Here is a 17,323-nt window from a genome sequence, read left to right as displayed (position 1 = left end):
CTCTCTCACACTCTCCCCGTCCTCTCTCACACTCTCCCCGTCCTCTCTCACACTCTCCCCGTCCTCTCTCACACTCTCCCCGTCCTCTTTCACACTCTCCCCGTCCTCTCTCACACTCTCCCCGTCCTCTCTCACACTCTCCCCGTCCTCTCTCACACTCTCCCCGTCCTCTCTCACACTCCCCCCGTCCTCTCTCACACTCATAGAAACATAGAAGCAGGAGTAGGCCATTCGGCCCCTCGAGCCTGCTCCGCCATTCAGTGAGATCATGGCTGATCCTCCAAATTCAGTACCCTGTCCCTGCCTTCTTCCCATATCCCTTGGCCCCTTTCGCCTTAAGAAATATATCCAACTCCTTCTTGAATATATTTAATGAATTGGCCTCCACTGCCTTCTGTGGTAGAGAATTCCACAGGTTCACCACTCTCTGGGTGAAGAAATTCCTCCTCATCTCTGTCCTAAATGGCTTACCCCTTATCCTTAGACTGTGACCCCTGATTCTGGACTTCCCGGCCATCGGGAACATCCTTCCTGCATCCAGTCTGTCCAGTCCTGTTAGAATTTTATTCGTTTCAATGAGATCCCCTCTCATTCTTCTAAACTCCAGCGAGTAGAAGCCCAATCGACCCAATCTCTCCTCATACGTCATTCCTGCCATCCCAGGTATCAGTCTGGTGAATCTTCGCTGCACTCCCTCCATGGCAAGAACATCCTTCCTCAGATAAGGCGACCAAAACTGCACACAATACTCAAGGTGTGGTCTCACCAAGGCCCTGTGCAACTGCAACAAGACATCCTTGTTCTTGTACTCGAATCCTCTCGCTACGAAGGCCAACATACCATTTGCCTTCTTAACCGCCTGCTGCACCTGCATGCTTACCTTCAGCGACTGGTGCACAAGGACACCCAGGTCTCGTTGCACTTTCCCTTCTCCCAATCTATTGCCGTTCAGATAATAATCTGCCTTCCTCGCATTTATCCATATTATACTGCATCTGCCATGCTTCTGCCCAATCACCCAACCTGTCCAAATCATACTGGAGTTTCTCGGCATCCTCCTCACAGCACACACGCCCACCCAGCTTTGTGTCGTCTGCAAACTTTGAGATATTACATCTAGTTCCCTCGTCTAGATCATTTATATATATTGTGAATAGCTGGGGTCCTAGGACCGATCCCTGCGGTACTCCACTAGTCACTGCCTGCCACTTGGAAAAAGAGCCGTTTATGCCAACTCTTTGCTTCCTGTCTGCCAACCAGTTCTCTATCCAAGTCAATACCTTGCCCCCAATCCCATGTGCCTTAACTTACATGCTAATCTCTTATGCGGGACCTTATCAAAAGCCTTCTGAAAGTCCAAATACACCACATCCACTGGTTTTCCCTTATCTATTCTACCAGTTACATCCTCAGAAAATTCCAGTAGATTAGTCAAGCACGATTTACCTTTTGAAAATCCATGTCGACTTTGTCCGATCCTGTCACTGTTTTCCAAGTGCTCTGCTATTACATCTTTTATAATGGATTCTAGCATTTTCCCCACTACCGATGTCAGGCTTACACGGTCTATAATTCCCCGTTTTCTCTCTACCACCTTTTTTGAATAGTGGGGTAACATTAGCTACCCTCCAATCCATGGGTACTGTTCCAGAGTCTATAGAATTTTGAAGATGACCAGCAATGCATCTACTATTTTGAGGGCCACGTCCTTAATTACCCTAGGATGTAGATTATCAGGCCCTGGGGATTTATCTGCCTTTAATCCCGTCAATTTCCCATCCTCTCTCACACTCTCCCCATCCTCTCTCACACTCTCCCCATCCTGTGTGTCAAACACTCTACCCTACAAAATTGAGTACGGTACATATTGGCATAACGTATAATCATGTACACACACGTAATGCACTCGAGCACTACAACGCGCATATCTATTACAGCCAGACAAGATTGCTATTGAAGAGCACTTTAATACTGAGCACAGATCACACACCTGCTCCCAGGATAGATATGACAGAGTAATTCTGACGCGACACCACTGGGCCATCACCACATGATTTGGTCAGAGATATTCTGGGTCGATCATGTGGTGTGATCAAACTATGTGCAGCACAAAACAATCTCTTCAATAGCAAAACACAGGAGCAGCACTCATCCACACGCCATGGTTCACTGTGTTGGGATGAATGGCGTGTGGGCGGAGGGGATAATTATAAATTGCACAGCTCACACTCCCGGGACTGTGCCAGCTGTCTCGTGACTCGATGGAGCCAATGGGATTAGAAAGAAAGAAAGATCGACTTGCATTTATACAGCCCTTGTCACAACCGCGGGATGTCCCAAAGTGCTTTACAGCCAATTAAATACTTTTTTGCAGCGTAGTCAATAGGCGCACAGTAAATCTGAGATTGATAGATTTTTGCTAGACAAGGGTATTACATAGGATTACATAGAATATACAGCACAGAAACAAGCCATTTGGCCCAATCAGTTTATGCTCCACTCGAGCCTCCTCCCGTCTTTCCTCATCTAACTCTATCAGCATAACCCTCTATTCCTTCTCCCTCAGATGCTTGTCCAGCCTCCCTTTAAATACATCGATACTATTCGCTTCAACCACTCCCTGTGGTAGCGAGTTCCACATTCTCACCACTCTCTGGGTAAAGAAGTTTCTCCTGAATTCCCTATTGGATTTCTTGGTGACTATCTTATATTGATGGCCCCTAGTTTTGCTCTTCCCCACAAGTGGAAACATTCTCTCTGTATCCACTCTATCAAAACCTTTCATAATTTTAAAGACCTCTATTAGGTCACCCCTCAGCCTTCGCTTTTCAAGAGACCCAGCCTGTTCATCCTTTCCTGATATGTATACCCTTGCATTTCTGGTATCATCCTCATTTCAATTTTATTTTATTTATCACATAACTAAATACAAGAAGTGTAATCCAGTCAGTGAAATGCTTTTTTCTTGAGGAGCCGAGAGCACCAAGCAGCAAGAACACTGAGCTGCCTGGTATGCACGGAGCTCGCAAGGACGGCAGCCAGCTTCATCGGCGCCATCACAAAAAAACACACACCGACATATACACGCATACATACTTTAAATATAAATAAAGCAGACATAAAATAAATAAAAGACATAAAAAAAGACAGCACATAAAATGAACAAGCAATAATGTAAAAAAAGTAATTTCTATAGTAATTACATTGATATTTCTACCCAGGCTTCTAGAATAATCTCTGGCTACAGGGTGGCCGCCCTGGGAGAGCATCGTGAGGAACTCACAACTTATATCAAAACGGTCTGTCTTTCCGTCTGTCTGTCCGGCTATACAATCAAAAGTTATAGAGCATACCTACACATATGTTATATCAAAAGAAAGCTTATCATTAGGGGACTCTATAGGCGTATTTACTTTTTGGTCAGACAAAAATTGTTCCGACAGTATACAAAAAAGGTTCAAAAAACGGCAACATTCCGCTCATTAGCGTTGAGTGACGTGATGGTTGACCAATCGTACAGGGGATTAACCTGATGGTTGACCAATCGGTGCGTCACGGGGGGCGTTTCATTGCGTGTGTGGGTGGGCCTAATCCTTCTGAGCTGAGGTGAGTGGCCGCCATCTTGATTCCTAACTATTCATTTCTTTTTCCCACTTTCTGCATGTTTATTTTCAAATCTAGATTTTAAAACACAATTAAATTGTTTTTTAAAAAAGTTAATTAATTTGTAAATATTTTCTCTAACCTCATTAATTTTCCTACCTTTCACCCTTTTTTTCCCCTCTTGACTCGCTACCTCCGCCGGGCGCCGCAACCTTCCAGGGTTACCCCGCCTGCAGGCCTCGAAGCCTCGGCCTCTCCTCCCCAGCCACGCCCGAGCTAGGCACCTCCCGTCCCGCTCAACAAGCGGCCCGCGATCGGCGCCATCTTTGTAAAGGCTGGCGGGGCAGGCCTGAGCCGAGCGTAGCCGCCGCCATCTTTGTAAAGGCTGGCGGGGCGGTACGGAGCTCCACGGAGCCATCGCCGGCGCTGGGCTCGGGTGCTTTGTGGCCTGCGGCTGAACGGCGGCTGCGGAGCTCGGGCTGCTGGGCTCAGCTGGACCATGTCAGTGCAGGTGCCCGAGGCCCCGGGGCCTAGCCTTCTCCAACCGCCGGCAGTGCAACTCTCAACACTGGCAGAGGGGAGAGGGTCTGCTGGCTCCCCCCCTCCCTTTCCCCCCTCCTTCCCCCCCCAAACCCCCTTCCCACCCCCCCTTTCAGCCCCTCCCACACACCCCCTTCTCCCCCAATCCCCCCTTCTCCCCCCTTCCCCCTCCCCCCCACCCTTTTCCCCCCTCCCCTTTCCCCTTTCTCTCCTTCCCTCTCTGTCTCTCTCTCCTTCCCTGTCTCTGCCTCTCTCTCCCTCCCTCTCTCTCTCTCTCTCTCTGTCTCTCTCTCCCTCTCCCTCTCTCTCTGTCTCTCTCTCTTCCCCCCAGTCTCTCTCTCTCTCTCCCCCAGTCTCTCTCTCTCTCTCTCTCTCCCCCCCAGTCTCTCTCTCTCTCTCTCCCCCCGTCTCTCTCTCTCTCCCCCCCCAGTCTCTCTCTCTCTCTCCCCCCGTCTCTCTCTCTCTCCCCCCCCCAGTCTCTCTCTCTCTCCCCCCCAGTCTCTCTCTCTCTCCCCCCCCCCAGTCTCTCTCTCTCTCCCCCCCCCCAGTCTCTCTCTCTCTCTACTCCCCCCAGTCTCTCTCTCTCTCTCTCTTCCAACTCTCTCTTTCTCTCTTCCAACAACAACATGCCCTCAAAAAACCCTCGGCACCGCCGGGCACTCCAGCTAGTAATTAATTAATAAAATTAAATAAATAAAGTGCTCCCTCAGTCTCTTTCGATGTTTCCATCTTGGTCTCTCTCGATGTTTCCCCTCTCTCTCTCGCGATGTTTCCCCTCTCTCTCTCAATGTTTCCTCTCAGTCTTTCTCAATGTTTCCATCGTGGTCTCTCTCGATGTTTCCCCTCTCTCTCTCTCTCGATGTTTCCCCTCTCTCTCTCAATGTTTCCTCTCAGTCTTTCTCGATGTTTCCATCTTGGTCTCGCTCGATGTTTCCCCTCTCTCTCTCTCGATGTTTCCCCTCTTTCTCTCGATGTTTCCTCTCAGTCTTTCTCGATGTTTACCCTCTCTCTCTCGATGTTTCCTCTCAGTCTTTCTCGATGTTTCCTCTCCTTGTAAATCTTCTCTGCACCCTCTCTAGTTCCTCTATATCCTTTTAATAATATGGCGACTAGAACTGTATGCAAGTGTGGTCTAACCAAGATTCAATACAAGTTTAACATAACTTCTCTACTTTTCAATTCTATCCCTCTCGAAGTAATCCCTCGTGCTTGTTTTTTTTTTATGGCCTTGCTAACCTGAGTCGCTACTTTCAGTGATTTGTGTATTGGTACTCCCTGATCCCTTTGATCTTCTACTCCATTTAGATTTGTATTTTCCAAGTGATCTCCTTATTTTTCTTGCTAAAATGTAATACCTCACATTTATCTTTGTTGAACTTCATTTGCCAATTATATGCCCATTCTGCAAGTTTATTAATGGCCCAGAAATTTGGGTCTCCACGGGTGAGTACGCACGGGCTACTCACCCGTAGGCCCGATGGAAGTGCTGGTTTCCTGCATGCACTGCGCATGCGTGGGAAACCGGCACTTCCGTTCCCCTGAACGAAGGGGTTCAGAGGTCGAACGCATGCGAGGGGGAGGCTGTGCGTGCGCATCGAACTTCGTTTTTTTTTTTACAGGTTTTCCCGGGAAGATAAGCCTGCAGAATTTAGAAATTTAAAAAGCAGGCGTAAGGCCTGCTTTTTGAAAGGTAAGTGGTGAATTAATTAAAATTAAAACATTTTTTCCACAGGTTTGTTATTTTTAAATACTTTAAAGCAAGGTAAGTTTATTTTTAGCCCCGTTAGAAAATAAAATTATTTTTTTCAAAATTTTAATTATTGTTTAAAATAGTTATTTCATTTAATTTATAGTTTATTTTAAAAATGTGATTTAAAAAAAAATTTATTTGTAGATTTAGTGATGTTTTGTAAGAAAGGGGCCGTAGAACATAAGAAATAGGAGCAGGAGTAGGCCAATCGGCCCCTCGAGCCTGCTCCGCCATTCAATAAGATCATGGCTGATCTGATCCTAACCGCCAATCCACTATCACAGAACCATCTCCTGAATCTAACAGAATTAGACACACAAAATAGGAGCAGGATCAGGCTACATGGCCCCTGGGCCCGCTCCGCTACCCACAGGGCCATGACCGATCCGAACCTAGACTCATGTCCAAATTCCTGCCCGCTCCCTGTAACCCTTAATTCCCTTTACTTCTAGGAAACTGTCTATTTCTGTTTTAAATTTATGTAATGATGTAGCTTCTACAGCTTTTTGGGGCAGCATATTCCATGGACCTACCACCCTCTGAGTGAAGTAGTTCCTCCTCATCTCAGTTTTGAAAGAGCAGCCCCTTATTCTAAGACTATGCCCCCTAGTTCTAGTTTCACCCATCATCGGGAACATCCTCCCCGCATCCACCCGATCCAACCCCTTCACAATCTTCTATGTTTCAATAAGATCGCCTCTCATTCTTCTGAACTCCAATGAGTAGAGTCCCAATCTACTCAACCTCTCCTCATATGTCCATCCCCTCATCCCCGGGATTAACCGAGTGAACCTTCTTTGTACTGACTCGAGAGCAAGTATGTCCTTTCTTAAGTATGGACACCAAAACTGTATTTCTAAGTTTGACAGCACTTCCTGTCAGACTTATGAATGGAGCATTCCCTGCTCCGATTGGCTGCCCATGGCCCACGTGATCCCAGGGGACGCATCGAACTAACTGCGCCCCTGGGATACGCAAGCACTGTGCGCCGGCAGCTGGACCAGGCCCCGGATCGCAATTCCACGCGGGCCCACAGCTCAACGGCCGGCGCGCTAGGTAAGTGCAGGTCGGGGGCTTGCACCCGCGGGAAGCCCCGACCCAAATTTCTGGGCCATTGTCTTCCTGTAATTTGTTGCAGTCCTCCTCAGTATTGACTCCCCCCCCCCCCCCACCAATTTGGTGTCATCTGCAAATTTAGAAATTGTGCTTTTGATTCCAAAGTTTAAATCATTAATATAAATTGTGAATAACAGTGGTCCCAGCACTGATCCTTGTGGAACCCTACTTTCCACCTTCTGCCACTCTGAATAGCTACCCATTAATCATACTCTCTGCTTTCTGTCTTGAAGCCAGCTAGCTATCCATTCTGCTACTTGTTCCCTGACTCTGCATTCTCTGACCTTATTCATTAGTCTATTATGTGGCACCTTATCAAAGGCCTTTTGGAAATCTAGATATATTACATCTACTACATTACCCATGTCTACTCTCTCTGTTACCTCGTCAAAGAATTCAATGAGGTTGGTCAAGCAAGACTTTCCCTTTTGAAATCCAAGTTGACTATTCATTATTTTATTTTTGGTTTCTAGATGTTTTTCTATTTTCTCCTTTAGTAGGGATTCCATTATTTTTCCTACTACCGATGTTAAGCTGACTGGTCTATAGTTCGCTGGACATGTTCTATCCCCCTGCTTAAATATCGGTATTACGTTAGCTATCCACCAGTCCTCTGGCACTACACCTTTTTCTAATGAATTAATAAATATGTGTAATAGAGCCTCTGCTATCTCTTCCCTAGATTCTTTTAAAATGCGTGGATGCAATCCATCTGGACCAGGGGTTTTATCCTCTTTGAGTTTGATCAGTTTATTTAATATTTCTCCTTTTTTATTTTAAATGTGGTTATATCATTTCTAATCGCATCTTCCAATGTCATGTCCACCTGTTCTGTCTCCCTGGTAAATACTGAAGCAAATAATGATTTAATATTTCTGCCATCTTACTATTGCGGCCTGTGATCTTATCTTGACCGTCCCGTAGTGGCCCTAGTCTCATCTCGACCTTCCTTTTTTTTATTGATGTGCCTGTAAAATATTTTACTATTTTGTTTTATGTTCTTTGATAATTTAATTTCATAGTTCCTCTTTGCCTCCCTAATTGTTTTTTTACTTCTCTCCTAATCCCTTCATATTCTCCCTTATCATGCTCTCCCTGCCTCTTTCCTTACCCTCAATTTTTTCCTTATGTCTTTCTTCATCCACAGTGTCTCATTAGTGTTTAGCTTGTTCTTGTTTATTAGCAGAATATATTTTTCCTGGACTCTGTTGAACACCGTTTTAAATGTTTCCCATTGCTGCTCTACATCATTGTTTGACAACACTGTTGTCCATTTTATTTTCCCAAGTTCTATTCTCAGCCCCTCAAAATCAGCTTTTCTCCAATCTATCACCCTGGTCCTTGTCATACCTATGTCCTTCGCAATTATTATCTTAAAGTATATTATATGATGGTCACTATTGCCCAGATGTTAGAAACATAGAAGATAGGAGCAGGAGTAGGCCATTCGGCCCCTCGAGCCTGCTCCGCCATTCAATGAGATCATGGCTGATCGTCCAAATTCAGTACCCGGTACCTGCTTTCTCCCCATATCCCTTGATCCCTTTAGCCTTAAGAAATATATCCAACTCCTTCTTGAATATATTTAATGAATTGGCCTCTACTGCCTTCTGTGGTAGATGTAGTGTCCGAGTATCAATAATACACGGACTGCAGGAGAACAATAATAACAGGTATTTACTGAACAGAGGGTAACTTAAGACTGAAGTACAGAAGCCTGCTATGGCTTTATATACAGGGGTGGTCACTGCCGGTACTGCAGTATAGAATCAGTTCTTCTCTTAAAGGTACATACACAACAATTCCTCCCCTTTTAGATAAACAGTACATAACATTCATTTAACAACTAAATAATAACTAATTACAATTACAATTTTCTCTGTACTATATACATCAACTGAAATAATCATTTATAAGTTCAGTCTTTGAGGAGGCTTCCTGATCCTGACTGGATAGCGCCTTTCTCGAGTATCCTGTTCTTGCGGTGGAGTTGATTCTGGCTCATTGTCATTGGTTGGTTCGTCAGCTTCCAATACCATTGCTTCTGAGGTAGACGCAATCTGTACTTCGGGTTGATTACCAGGTGCACCTGCTCGTGGTATGGGTTTGGCTTGTTCCTGTGACTCTAGAATCTGGTCAACATGGCGTCTCACGATGCTCTCTCCAACGTCCACTGTGTACATTAGTGGTCCCTGCTGTGTGCATATCGTTCCTGGCTGCCATTTTTCTGTTCGGTAGTCACGGGCCAAGACTGGTTGCCCTATCTTGAAGCTCCTGGTTGGCTTCTCATTTATGTGCTGGAATTGCTTATCCTCAACATCTCGTCTTATGTTTGGTTTGAGCAAATCCAGGCGACATCTTAGCCTTCGGTTGAAGAACATTACGGCTGGAGCTTGGTTGGTGACTGCATGTGTCGCATTCCGGTAAGCAAACAAGAAATTATCCACCTTGTGTTGTCGTGGTATGTCGTCGTTATACATCGCCTTTATTGCCTTTTTAAAGGTCTGAACAAACCTCTCAGCCAATCCATTTGTGGCTGGATGATATGGGGCAGATGTGTAATGTTTCACCCCATTATTCCTCAGAAACCTCCGGAAATCCTCGGACACAAACTGTGGCCCATTGTCGGAGCAAATCTGTTCTGGCAAGCCATTCCTGGCGAAGATGGTCCGTAGGACTGCAATAGTTTTCTCCGTAGTGGTGGAGGACATTTTGATGACCTCTGGCCATTTCGAATGGGCGTCCACAGCGATTAGGAACATTGAGTCCATAAATGGACCAGCAAAATCAATGTGTACCCATTGCCATGGAGATGAGGGCCACTCCCATGGATGTAGCAGGGCCTGTGGTGGAGCGTTTTGGACCTTCTGGCATCCTGTGCATCTCTTGGTCATATCCTCGATTTCTTTATCAATTCCCGGCCACCACACAAACGCCCTGGCTAGGCTCTTCATTTTTTACCCCTCCCAGATGACCCTCATGAAGCTCATTGAGCACTCTATCTCTCAACTTGGGTGGAATTACCACTCGGGATCCACACATCAAGGTCCCCCGGCACACTGACAGCTGTTCTCTCCTTGGCGCGAATGCTGGCAACAGTGAGTCACCATGTGCTGGCCATCCCTTCACCATCAAATCATAGACCCGAGAGAGTGTCGGGTCATTCCGGGTTTCCTTCTCTATATTTGAGTTTGTAACAGGTAGACATTCGACTATGGTCGCATGGAATATCTCCACAGGGTCCACTGCAGGTGCTTCCTCTACCGTAGGCAACGGTAGGCGCGACAGCCCATCAGCATTTCCATGCTGTTTCGTACCCTTGTACTCTATGTCGTACTGATGTGCCCCTAGAAAAAGTGACCATCTTTGCAGCCGTTGCGCCGTCATCACCGGAATGCCCTTCTTTGGGTTAAAAATGGAGACCAGGGGCTGATGATCAGTCAGTAGGGTGAATTTCTGCCTGTGCAGATAGTGATTGAACTTCTTCACCCCCCACACCAGGCTGAGGGCCTCCCTGTCAATCTGGGCGTAGTTACGCTCGGCTGAGGTTAACGAGCACGACGCAAAGGCTATTGGCCTCTCTGAACCGTCAAGGAATTTGTGTGACAGCACCGCTCCGATGCCGTAGGGAGACGCATCACATGCTAACCGAGTCGGTAGTGTTGGATTGTAGTGGGCCAATACTTCTTTTGAAGTGATTAGGCATTTACATTTCTGAAAGGCACGCTTACACTCATCACTCCATTTCCATGTTACTCCAGTTTGCAGCAGGGCGTTCAGTGGGTGCAGAATTGTGGATAAATTCGGCAAGAACTTATGGTAGTCGTTCACCAACCCGAGGAACGACCTCAGTTGCGACACATTTTCCGGTGCTGGAGCCTTGACTACAGCCTCAATCTTGTCCGGCGACTTATGCAACCCTTCCTCATCAATCATGTGGCCACAATACGAGATTTGTCTCCTGAAGAACTCGCATTTGGGGCGGTTGGCTCGTAGCCCATATTCCTGTAATCTAGTGAGCACCTGCTCCAGGTTGGCAAGGTGTTCACTGTCGTTTTCGCCCGTAACCAGGATGTCATCCAAATAACACTGGGTCCCCGGGATCCCTTGCAGGACTTGTTCCATCACTCTCTGCCAAATAGCCGGGGCTGATGCTACCCCGAATACCAGTCGATTGTACTGGTAAAGGCCTTTGTGAGTGTTTATCGTGAGGTATTTCCTAGATGCTTCTTCCACCTCCATTTGTAGATACGCTTGGGCCAGATCAATCTTTGTAAAGCATTTCCCTCCAGATAGTGAGGCGAAAATATCTTCTATCCGTGGAAGTGGATATTGTACTGTGTGCAGGACTGGGTTCACAGTTACCTTGAAGTCCCCACAGATGCGAACCTTCTTCGGCTCCCCAGGCGTGCTGCTCAATGATTTCTTCATTACAGGAACGATGGGTGTGGCTCACTCGCTCCAGTCCACCTTGGACAACACACCCGAACGCTCCAGATTCTCCAGCTCTGCTTCAACGGCTGGGCGGATCGCGTAAGGTACTGGTCTGGCCTTAAAAAATTTTGGGTTTGCGTTATCTTCGATTTTTATCGTTGCCGTTACTCCTTTTAGAGTCCCAAGTCCTTGTTGGAACACCTCTTTCGCGTCAGTTAGAATTTTTGACAGTCGTCCAGGTGTGACGTCATCATCCTTTTTGTCAGTCACAGTTAGCGCCTGAATGGAATGCCAATCCAATTGTATTTTTCGGATCCATTCACGTCCCAATAATGGTGGTCCTCCATCTTGTAGTATATATAGATACAGTTTCTGTGTTTCCTTGCCGTTGTATTCAACTGGCACCCTTATTTTTCCTCTGGGGTAGACTTTTTGCCCCGTGTATGTCTTCAATACAATGGACGTGTCCTTCAAGGGTATGTGTGAGAATAGCCGCTCATAGTCTCGTCGATTCATGACAGTTAGGGCTGATCCTGTGTCCAATTCCATCTTTACTGGGGACCCTGCTATCATGAGGGTGACCCAAATGGTTCGGTGATCCTCCTTTGCGATCACGTTGTGTAACTTTAGACATCTTAGTCTCCTGCTCCCGGAGTCCTTATCACTCTCCTGATCTTCCGAACTACTGTCTGTCAATTTCTTTACTTTCTTGTACTTTTCCTTAGTAGTTCTTGTAGTGTTGGTTTTCTTTCCCGACCGGCAGACTCTTGCTATGTGTCCCATTTTCCCACATTGCCTGCATACTTTGTCCTTAAACCAGCAGTCCTTCTGATCATGGGTTGTTCTGCCGCAGCGATAGCACTTTTCTGCTCCATACGCCATTTCGTTAGCGCTGTATTCTTGTGGTTTCTGTTGTATTTCCGCAGCTCCCCGTGCTGCTGCTTCGTAGGATACTGCCACGCTGAAAGCCTGTTCTAGCGTCAGGTCCTTTTCCGAAAGTAGTCGTTTCTGGGTTCCTTCACTCTGGAGCCCGCAGGCAAACTTATCCCTTAAGGTGTCTGCCAGTCCTGCTCCGAACTGGCAGTGCTTCGATAACTTGCGTAGTTCCGTAAGATAGTCAGCATTGTTCTCAACTTTGTGCTGGTTTCTTTTATGGAACTTGAGTCTTTCTGCTATCAGCAGCAGTGTAGGGTTTAGGTGTTCTTGTAAGATATTAACAATCTCTTCAAAACTTTTCTCCATTGGTTTAGCTGGGGTAATTAAATTCCGCAATAGGCCGTACGTTCTCGCGCCCATCAAATTTAATAATACCGACGCCTTCTTTCCATCGGCCACCTCATTCCACATATGTGGTCCAGTCTTCTACCTCGTTGTCGAAAGCAGTGATACTGCCACTTTTCGGCATCTTGGGTGATTTAAAATGGCGCCTCCCGCGCTTTTTCTTCTTCACCAATGGATTAAAATGGCACCTCCCGCGCTTTTCCTTCTTCCCCAATGGAATAAAATGGCGCCTCCCGCGCTTTTCCTTCTTCCCCTTGCTGCCACGCTGCTCCTAGCGTTCTGCAGGGTAATGGCAGCGACCCGCGGCTTCGGCGCATCTCACTTTTCCTTCCCCTTGTTTTATTTTCGCTACGCTGCCCGGTTCTTGAGCACCGACCGCGCCCTGTGCGCTCCACCCTCTCTCTCTCTCTTTTCCTCCCGACGACGCTGCACGGCCCCTTTGCCGAGCCGCTCGATCGAGCTCGAGCCCGCCGCAGTCCGGAAGGGTCAGCACACTACCTGCTACCAGCACGATTTGCTGGAACACCTTGACTGGGGAGCCAAGCCCAGCTCTCCACAGCCTCTCCTGCAACTCTCCGAACTCCGATGGATCCTTGGGCGGTTGTCCGCGGTCGACGCCCGTTGCTCTGACTTCGACCTCCAAGAAGCTTCTTCTCAGGGAAAGATCCCCGTGAGGTGATGCAGTACTGCAGGTGAGTTCGAACCTGTTCGTCGCCAATGTAGTGTCCGAGTATCAATAATACACGGACTGCAGGAGAACAATAATAACAGGTATTTACTGAACAGAGGGTAACTTAAGACTGAAGTACAGAAGCCTGCTATGGCTTTATATACAGGGGTGGTCACTGCCGGTACTGCAGTATAGAATCAGTTCTTCTCTTAAAGGTACATACACAACAGTAGAGAGTTCCACAAGTTCACCACTCTCTGGGTGAAGAAATTCCTCTTCATCTCTGTCCTAAATGGCTTACCCCTTATCCTTAGACTGTGACCCCTGGTTCTGGACTCCCTGACTATTGGGAACATCCTTCCTGCATCTAGTCCTGTTAGAATTTTATAAGTTTCAATGAGATCCCCTCTCATTCTTCTAAACTCCAGCAAGTACAAGTCCAATCAACCCAATCTCTCCTCATACGTCATTCCTGCCATCCCAGGTATCAGCCTGGTGAATCTTCGCTGCACTCCTTCCATGGCAAGAACATCCTTCCTCAGATAAGGCGACCAAAACTGCACACAATACTCAAGATGTGGTCTCACCAAGGCCCTGTACAACTGCAGCAAGACATCCTTGCTCCTGTACTCAAACCCTCTCGTTACGAAGGCCAACATACCATTTGCCTTCTTAACCACCTGCTGCACCTGCATGCTTACCTTCAGCGACTGGTGCACAAGGACGCCCAGGTCTCGTTGCACTTCCCCTTCTCCCAATCTATTGCCATTCAGATGATAATCTGCCTTCTTGTTACCTACATTTACTTCTCTTAGCTGATCTGGTTCATTCCACAATACTAGATCCATTAGCGAATCTTCCCTTGTTGGGCTTCTTACATAATTGGTTAGAAAGGAGTCCTGTAGACATTGTAGGAACTCCACTCCCTTATCTCCTTTACCTACCTCTGGCCAATTAATTTTGGGGTAGTTGAAATCCCCCATGATTATTATTCTATGTTTTTTACTAATTTCCCTAATTTGTCTTTATTTCTTCCTCCACCTCCCTTACACTATTATGTGGTCTGTAGACTACCCCTATTAGGATATAAAAGGGTACAAAATAATATAAAATGATATGGAGCCAAGGCAGGTGTATGGAGTTAAGATACAAATCAGTCATGATCTCATTAAAATGTGGAACAGGGTCTAGGGTCTGTATAGCCTCCTCCTGTTCCTATGTTCCACAAACAGCAATGAGTTAATGACCATATAATCAGTTTTAGTGATGTTGGTTGAGGGATAAATGTTGGCCAGGACACCAGAAGAGAACGCCCCATCTCTTCTTCGAATAGCGGCAGTGGGATCTTTTACATCCACCCAAGACGGCTGATGGGGCATCGGTTCAGCATCTCCTCCGAGTGCTCTGAGGAGTGTCCAGCCCTGCTCTGAGGAGTGTCCAGCCCTGCTCTGAGGAGTGTCCAGCCGTGCTCTGAGGAGTGTCCAGCCCTGCTCTGAGGAGTGTCCAGCCCTGCTCTGAGGAGTGTCCAGCCCTGCTCTGAGGAGTGTCCAGCCGTGCTCTGAGGAGTGTCCAGCCCTGCTCTGAGGAGTGTCCAGCCCTGCTCTGAGGAGTGTCCAGCCCTGCTCTGAGGAGTGTCCAGCCCTGCTCTGAGGAGTGTCCAGCCCTGCTCTGAGGAGTGTCCAGCCCTGCTCTGAGGAGTGTCCAGCCCTGCTCTGAGGAGTGTCCAGCCCTGCTCTGAGGAGTGTCCAGCCCTGCTCTGAGGAGTGTCCAGCCCTGCTCTGAGGCGTGTCCAGCCGTGCTCTGAGAAAGGTATTCCCTGTTAATATGCTGTGGTATTATTCTGATGCAGATACCGTATATTGTCCTGAGCTCGCCCCTGTCGGATATAAAGCCCAGAATGCACCCAGTGTTCTTTGGTGAAAGCATTGAAGTCAATTCTGAATCAGCACAGGAAATACGGTAAGAACTGAGGGAGGTAAAAGCTTTGCTGATGCATGGTGTGCTTGTCCAGAGAAAGCTCACTGTGCCTGATCTTGCAGTGAGGGGCCGCAGGGAGGGAGCACGGGTCAGAGAATCAGCACAAGAGGGACACAATTAGCCTCCCATCCAGGGACTCTCCAGGCGAGGGTGGGAGTGGGTATAAATTAATATTAAAGCCAATGGTCTGCAGGGAGTGAGGGGAGAGTGGGATTAGACTGGGTGGGATATTAAAGGGTACGGGGAGTGAGGGGGAGAGTGGGATTAGACTGGGTGGGATATTAAAGAGTACGGGGAGTGAGGGGGAGAGTGGGATTAGACTGGGTGGCTCATGAATACCAGGACAGACCTGTTGGGCCGAATGTCCTGCTTCTGTGCTGGAACTTTGGTGGAAATATCGAAAGGCGAAGCGGAATGGGTTAACGAGCAGTAATTTAAATGTTCATCTTGTTTGTGTAAATTGTGCTGCCAGAATGATTTGTAATTTGTAATTGGATCTTGCTGCCTGGAACTGAAAGGCTCTTTTATAATTAAAATTCCGTTTCTTAGGAACATAATCTGTGGGTTTGTGAGGTGGTCCTGTCAGGAATTCATGTTTTAGACAAAAGATTTATTTCTCACTGGGGATTAGCTGCTCGAAGGCCGGCAGCAAAGTAAAGATGAATCACAAGACCTGTAGCTCAACCCCTGACCGACCCCTGACCCTGACCGACCCCTGCCCCTGACCCGACCCCTGACCCCGACCGACACCTGCCCCTGACCCGACCCCTGACCTTGACCGACCCCTTCCCCTGACCCAACCCGAGACTGACCGACCCTTGCCCCTGACCTGATCCCTGACCGACCCCTGCCCCTGACCTGACCGACCCCTGCCCCTGACCTGACCCCTGCCCCTGACCGACCCCTGCCCCTGACCTGCCCCTGACCCGACCCGTGCCCCTACCCGACCCCTGACCCTGACCTGACCCCTGACCTTGACCGACCCCTGACCTGTATTCTGACCTCACAGTGACATCGGCTCACTTCCCACTGCACCAATCCATGTTTGGTGCTGTCTCTGTGGAATCTGGGAACTGCACTGATGTTTCACACTCACCGACACACTGCTCACTGATGTTTCACACTCACTGACATACTGTTCACTGATGTTTCACACTCACTGATGTTTCACACTCACTGACACACTGCGCACTGATGTTTCACACTCACTGACACACTGCTCACTGATGCTTCACACTCACTGACACACTGCTCGCGGATGTTTCACACTCACTGACACACTGCTCGCTGATGTTTCACACTCACTGACACACTGCTCGCTGATGTTTCACACTCACTGACACACTGCTCGCTGATGTTTCACACTCACTGACACACTGCTCGCTGATGTTTCACACTCCCTGACACACTGCGCACTGATGTTTCACACTCACTGACACACTGCTCGCTGATGTTTCACACTCACTGACACACTGCTCGCTGATGTTTCACACTCACTGACACACTGCTCGCTGATGTTTCACACTCACTGACACACTGCTCGCTGATGTTTCACACTCACTGACACACTGCTCGCTGATGTTTCACACTCACTGACACACTGCTCGCTGATGTTTCACACTCACTGACACACTGCTCGCTGATGTTTCACACTCACTGACACACTGCACACTGATGTTTCATACTCACTGACACACTGCGCACTGATGTTTCACACTCACTGACACACTGCACACTGATGTTTCATACTGACACACTGCGCACTGATGTTTCACACTCACTGACACACTGTTCGCTGACGTTTCACACTCACTGACACACTGCTCGCTGATGTTTCACACTCACTGACACACTGCTCGCTGACGTTTCACTCACTGACACACTGCTCGCTGACGTTTCACACTCACTGACACACTGCTCGGTGACGTTTCACACTCACTGACACACTGCTC

The 17,323-nt window shown here is 47.7% G+C and overlaps 1 protein-coding gene across 1 annotated transcript in view; it reads left to right on the top strand.

The window, feature by feature from the left end:
* rflna (refilin A) overlaps positions 1 to 17,323 on the top strand; it is an 85,356-nt gene that overhangs the window by 56,107 nt on the left and 11,926 nt on the right. The window contains exon 3 of the mRNA XM_086011817.1: positions 15,244 to 15,353. Within this exon, the coding sequence (XP_085867943.1) occupies positions 15,244 to 15,353 (110 nt within the window). The remainder of the gene's footprint in view (positions 1 to 15,243; positions 15,354 to 17,323) is intronic.

This window comes from Somniosus microcephalus, chromosome 19 (assembly GCF_052327205.1).
Source record: "Somniosus microcephalus isolate GS21.2 chromosome 19, FLI_Smic_1.0, whole genome shotgun sequence".
NCBI classification, from domain to species: domain Eukaryota; kingdom Metazoa; phylum Chordata; class Chondrichthyes; order Squaliformes; family Somniosidae; genus Somniosus; species Somniosus microcephalus.
Note: the sequence above shows the minus strand (reverse complement) of the source record. Positions and strands in the feature narration are given on the sequence as shown.